The sequence below is a fragment of the Equus quagga genome, chromosome 2 (genome assembly GCF_021613505.1).
Source record: "Equus quagga isolate Etosha38 chromosome 2, UCLA_HA_Equagga_1.0, whole genome shotgun sequence".
Classification (NCBI taxonomy): domain Eukaryota; kingdom Metazoa; phylum Chordata; class Mammalia; order Perissodactyla; family Equidae; genus Equus; species Equus quagga.
In genome coordinates, this window is record NC_060268.1 from 122,079 (window position 1) to 128,603 (window position 6,525).

The window sequence follows — 6,525 nt, forward strand, 5'->3', positions numbered from 1 at the left end:
CACACTTCAGTGGCCTGGCGTTTGTGGGGTCAGATCCCGAGTGTGGACCTACACAGTGCTCATCAAGCTATGCTGTGGCAGCATCCCACATAAAATTGAGGAAGATGGGCACAGATGTTAGCTCAGGGCCACTCTTCTTCACCAAAAAAAAAAGGAAACTTTGGTTCACGCTTTGGTTCTTTGATTCATTTTCTCAGGGTATTTTCTATGCACATATATTCATGGATTATATCTTAAAATAGCTTGTGTCCTCCTTTTTTCACTTAGTCTTACATTGTAAGCTTTCTTCTCAACTGTTATAAATTATTTGAAAACATCTTTATATAAAGGCTGCATAATTTTTGTACAAGTTTGTGCACGTGTGTATATTATATCTGAAGAGTTTGTTTAACCCTTGTTTTGATCATTTAGATGATCATTTTTTTCATTTTTCTATTTTCTATTTTTTTCTATTACAAATAATGCTACAAAGAAGAGTTTTGCACACAACTATGACAGCCCTCTGACTATTTTCTAGGAGAGGATTCTAGATGGAATTACTGGACCAGTAGAAAGGAACACTTTTAGGTTCTTGATACACACTGTGAGGTTGCTCTCGAGAAAAGGTGAACAAATTTACGAACTCGCCAGGGGAGCATGAACGTTCCTCTTATGTAATAACAGTTGCTCTGCTATTGAAAGTCATGATTTTTTGCATGTGGCCCTCGATAATTTGATTTTAATTTGCATTTCTTTGATTACGCTGGACATTTTTCTACATTATTAACCATACGGATTTCCTCTTATGTCAGGCATCCCTTTGTGTCCTTGGTCCAGTTTTCAACTGGAGTCATTCCCAACACCTGGTCACTGTGAAGTTCTGACAGCCCTGCACATCACCCTGGTCAGGCCTCCTCCTCGAATCAGACTGTGTGCACGTTTAGTCCTGATACTGTGCGCTTGCCTGTAACTCGACGTGCCCGTAGCCCCCACTGGACGAGCAGCAGCTCCCAGGCCAGTACCGAGTCCTAAGTTCTCCTCCTCGGCACCTAGCCAGCTGCCTGGCACAAAGTCTGTGTCAAGCGACTCATTTAATGAACTAATGAGGAAATCAAGAAGATCACTGAAGAGCTGACTTCTAACTTGACATGGATTTCATCAGGATGGTCTGTCTACATTTTGTATAAAGCAGAAAGGATAACTAAGTTCGTGGATTAATCCTGCAAACTTGTTTAATGTGATTGCTAACAGAGCAGCATGTAAAAATCCACACAGTTACACTGCTAGAGGATGAAAGACTCCTGGCAACTGTTTACTCAAAAGAGAAAACTAAACCCTTTGGTTTCATTTGTGGAAAAGTAATTTTCTCTGCAAAATATTATAAAATTATGTTTATTGAATCATCTGGAACTTTTCAAAATACCTGTACAGTTACTGTAACACATGTTCCCAAAGGAGAACACAAAGCTGCACGTCCTCTGACAGTAAACACAGATGCACTCACACAGAAAACACAAACCAAGGTAAACCTTGAAAATAATTGCGTTTTCCATCACATCATACTCTCAATTATAATTCATGAATTCCTAATTCAGCCACTTCACAGTTTTGCTCTAAAAAAATACACATATATCCAGGTTAATACCATCTCTGAGACAAACCAGAGGTGAAAAGCAGGGTTTCTGCCAAGCTGGAAGTAAGGCAACCACGCTCGCCTTTGGGAGGCACAGCTGAGCGGGGGGCCCGGGACTATTCGGTGCAGATACTCTCCAGCAGAGAGTCTGGTGTGTCCGGTACGAAGGGGCTCCAGAGGTGCCGAGATGCACGCTCACCCCCTACCTGTGCTTCTGCCTCAGGGGAAAGATCTCACCTGCAGCTGAGTTCAGTCTCTGGGCTGGTTCATTAGCTGCAGGTGCATTTGCCACACTCTTCCCCTCTGGTCATAGTGTTGCTCACCTTTGTAAACATTTAAAGGTACAATAAAGTGATCGGTTGTGCTCCATCTGAGCCACATCCTGCTCCACTTTTGAAGGCGCAGCTCTCAGGAACCGCAGTAAGATCTTACTGGCTCCACGAGGAGCCGAGGAGCCTACTGCGGCTGTTAACAGGTGGAGTCATTGCCACCAGTCTCAGCGGAGGTGAGCAAGTCCTGGGTGGGTTCCTCACCATGTGGAACGCCCGCTGCTTCACACAGACAAACGCACAAACACGGCTCTCTGGCAAGTCAGGCATCACTTTCTTCAAAGAAGCATAATCCGTCCCCGAAGCATCCATCAATCAATACGATAAACCTATCGAATGGGGCTCCACAAACTGAGCCAATACCTAGTAACTCGCTCCCGAATTTTGATTTCGACTGACATCTCTGCCTCCACGCACAGTCCCATCTCACCTGTGTCTGCTTCCTTATGCCTTTGCCCTCCACACGCCCCCCGGTTATACTTCCCACCTCACTCCTCTGAGCAGCATCTATAATTTGCGCTATACTTGGAGCAGGTGGCAAAGAAGAGAATTAAATAGGGGTAATTAGGATACAAAGTAAACAAATCAGGTTTCTCTAGAAATGAATAGGGTAAGAAATTTTAACACCTATCACATAACTGTAAACAGTGCTATTTCCACTGGATTTGAATAAAGACCCCTCTACAAAATTAGGGGCACCAAATACAAACACTGGAACAATTAACATTATCACTTTAAGACTTGTAACATTATTTATAATACATGAAATTGTAGTTGCTGTTAATAACTCAAAATGAAAAAAATCCATTGAATGGGATCATGAACATAGAGTGACAACAAGCTGTTACATCAAACACTTTTGAAAACACATTTAGAGGTTTTGCTGTGGGAAATAACTTTTAAGGATTTAAATTGTAGGATTTTTTTGTCATAGTTCTTTGACACGAAATGTGATATATTCCACATCTTACCAGAAAGGATAAAACCTGTCACAGACTGGATTCCGTGTTAGTTCGGCAGGAATTGCTGTGCCAATTTCTATACATAAGAGGCCTAATGAAAATCTTGTGAAAAAACATCCGAAATACCGCTGTTCTGAAAATGATGAAAATCCAAGGGTCCACGATTGAGATGACAGACAGAAAGCGCAGAGCTCGGAGGTCTTCGGCTTCTCCTGTGGTCCCGTTCTCCTCCAGGACAGGTTTAAACGCTCCACGGTAAGCACGATACTGTTGGAAAGAAAACATCCCGTTATGATATTGAAAGGTTGATGGCAACGGTAAGTTCACTTATTTCACATAGGATACCTTACTTTTCTGTAAGAACATGGTGGCTTGGCTTGGAATAACCATTTCTCGTAATTTATAAGCAGCTGAGGCCACTGCAGCTGAGGATGCAGGCGAGGAGCCTGGAAGGGGCAGGGGTATCCCGTGGGATGGGGCACTCCCGGGAGCCCATCTCGGTCCTGGTGGCTGTCCCACCTGCCGTGCGGCTGCAGGCTGGAGTTCCCAGGGCCCTGCCAGGCCAAGCAGAGGAGGAGCCAAAGTGGGACAAATCCAGTCCACAGGGTCACCACAGTTCCACACACACGGACCTTCTCTCTCCATGTTTCCCTCAGTTCTCTCTTCTGCCTGCTGCCTATCCTCTTGTCACTTAGCCCAGAAATAAGTCACACTCATGCAATGTCACATGTACGGAGACACCAAGCACACAGAAGGCTTTAATCCAAGTGAAGAGACAGGACACACGCCGAGGAAAATGCCGGAGGAGACTTGCAAAGGGGCCTGTTCAACTCACATAAACACTCTCCTCCTTCTCAGAATAGATGGCCATCTTTCAACGGGTGACAACGTCTTTCCAGACCAGGAAAAAAACGAGCTCAGAATATAAGCCCACTTTCTGCTGCCCAGCTGCTCCCACCGTCTTGATCTCCCCTGAGTCTCTGGGGCCTCCGCGGAGCCCACACACCACCTCGCCCCACAGCCCACACTGCTGTCCGCCCCAGCACTGCGCTGCCGTCAACCCCACTGGGGACCAGCCACTCTCTCGGTGCCAGCTTGGATTCTAAATCCCCACTGCGACAATAATGGATCGGGGGGCAGAACATGTGCAAACTCAGCATTAGAGGGAGGGCGTGAGTCAGTGCACAGGGGGCCCCATTCGGGGCAATCAAGCAACACAGGAAGACGGGTCTGCCCACAACTCCAGCTCACCTTTTTCTCTCTTCTCCAAAGAGTATTTCAGTGGAATCCGATACTCCAGCTGGTGCACTTAGGAAGATACTTGACCCCTGGAGGCCCTCTCCCATCACCACTGCTCAGTAACGCGAAGAGTAACGGCTGATGCCACAGAGAGCTGACTGCTGCCAGGCACTGTTGGAAGCACTTTACTTTAAAACCTCATTTCATCCTCACAAAAATCCTATGAAGTAAGTACGATCATTATCTCCATTTTACAGACGTGGAAACCAATGACAGGCTCAAATCCTACCTCCTTCTGAGGTCTCCCTCAAACATGACCCCTTTGGGAAGCCTCTTGGGGCGATGGCTAAGCACATCAGCCTCAGAGTCCTACCGTCTGCATTAGGAAGTCCCCTCGTGGCTGTGTGACTTCAGGCGAGTGCTCCTGCTCCCTCGTCTCTACCACAGGGATAATTACACCACCTTCCAGTGAAGGGAAGTTTGAATGCGATGGTCAGAGCACAAACCTGGCCACAGGTCTCAGCACACAATGATAACTCAGCAAGTAGCCAGCATCACTACTTTATCCATTAGGAGTGACTCCTTTCCTCCTCCACACTCCCCTATGGCCCTAGTGTCTCGTTCCCACCCCTGCTGTTAGAGCTTATGTGGGCAGGTGCAACGTTTCTCTCATTTTACATCCCTCTCAGTGAGTCACAGTGTCTCAAATGTTGGAGGCTGAAGCCATAAATGGACGATGATGGGCTCCGCCCTTAAGTTGATTAAAAAGCAAACACTTCGTATGAGCTTGTCTTTGCATTTGCTCTTTCTTCTCAAAGTGGAGGCAGCAAAACATAACTCCAACTATTTGAGAATGCTTGACTGGTTGGGATCTGGGTAACCAAACGACACATATAATTAAAACAAATCATTTATTTCCATACAGCATTTATCTATGCCAACTCTATTACATATTATTAGGTTATCTGTATTTTCAAGTTACTTGATTTGTATTAGAATTGTATTGTTCTACACTTGGCCTTTTAATTTAACTTATTTATTTTTATTTTTTGAGTTTACTAAAAATATGACAAATTTGGGGGTGGCCTGAGGCCAAGTGGTTAAGTTTGCGCTTCTGTGGCTCAGGGTTTCCCAGGCTGGGATCCCGGGCGCGCGGACATGGCACTGCTCATCAGGCCATGCTGAGGCGGTGTCCCACACAGCACAACCAGAGGCACTCACAACTAGAATATACAACTATCGATCAGGCGGCTTCGGAGAGAAGGAAAAAAAAGATTGGCAACAGATGTTAGCTCAGGTGCCAATCTTTAAAAAAAGAAAAGAGGTTTGTCTTATTTAAGAAAAAATGACAAATTTATTCACTCCTGACAAGTGATCAAAGTACGTATTCTATTAATTTTCAAAAGATATCAACTTCGACTTTGATATCAATTTAGACTTTGGAAAGACCTCTGTCGATCATTAGCATCCTCCAGAACATACTTCCTAAACTGCTGCCGTGCAGCAGGGCCGGAATAACCCACAACCCAGGAGGCGGACGCCGCGCGTCTGAAGCAGGTGCATCTCCGGAGCCTCCGTGTGGGAGGCGCGCCCTCTGCGGGACGCGGGGCCTCGGACACCCCGCGGGGCGAGATCTAAGCGGCCTCGCCTCTACGCCCTCCTCCCTAGACCGCGCCCTCTGCTCCAGCCCTTGAAATCCGCTTCCTCCCTTTTCGCTGGGCCCCCTCTCCCGCCCACCAACGCGGACGTCCCTCCAACAGCCTCTTCCGTAGGGAGCGTCCCACCCGCACCGCCCCCCAAAGGACAGGCGCGCTGGAGCTGTCTGCGCACGCGCAGGCTGTCCGCCTCTTCTCTGGCTCCCAGGACTAAAGGATGCGGTTACCAAGCTCTTGCTCATCTTGGCCTGGCTTGTACCCTGTCAACCGTTATGGCAATCAACACACAAACGTCCGCTCTCATGCATCACTGCTCCCCTACTAACCTCCAATATATCGTGGTTTTCTAAAGAAACAATAATTTTGGTGAGAATTTGTTATATGCAGTAAAGAATGTGCTGCAAACTGCCTCTAAAGCTCTGCCCAGATTCTCTATACTTTCCTCCTCCTGCATCAAACTGGAAAGTTGAAATTCAATCCAGCTAAGTATCTTGCTCTAATCCAGTTTATAGCAAAGTTAATTTTAAAAATCATACTCCAACATACTTCCACCAGCTTAACGAAACACAATATTTATGCTATGAGAAGGAGGTTGTCTCCACACATCCAGACCTCCCTAGGGTAATAGGGCGTCTAGACCTTCCTACGGTAACAGGGCATCCAAACCTCCCTAGGGTAACAGGGCGTCCAGACCTTAGGGTCACAGGGCATCCAGACCTCCTTAGGGT

The 6,525-nt window shown here is 46.5% G+C and overlaps 1 protein-coding gene across 3 annotated transcripts in view; it reads right to left on the bottom strand.

Moving 5' to 3' along the window:
- Positions 1 to 1,355: 1,355 nt before the first annotated feature.
- The window catches only part of PTGDR (prostaglandin D2 receptor), a 9,114-nt gene continuing 3,944 nt past the window's right edge, over positions 1,356 to 6,525 (bottom strand). Inside the window, exons 2-3 of one of the 3 annotated variants that reach the window (XM_046649596.1) lie at positions 4,155 to 4,313; positions 3,048 to 3,170 (exon numbers count right to left, since the gene is read on the bottom strand). In XM_046649596.1, the coding sequence (XP_046505552.1) occupies positions 4,182 to 4,313 (132 nt within the window). In that variant the 3' untranslated portion in view covers positions 3,048 to 3,170; positions 4,155 to 4,181. Of the gene's footprint in view, positions 3,171 to 3,253; positions 4,314 to 6,525 lie in introns of all 3 variants that reach the window. The other 2 variants (XR_006886903.1, XM_046649589.1) reach the window with 2 other exon arrangements.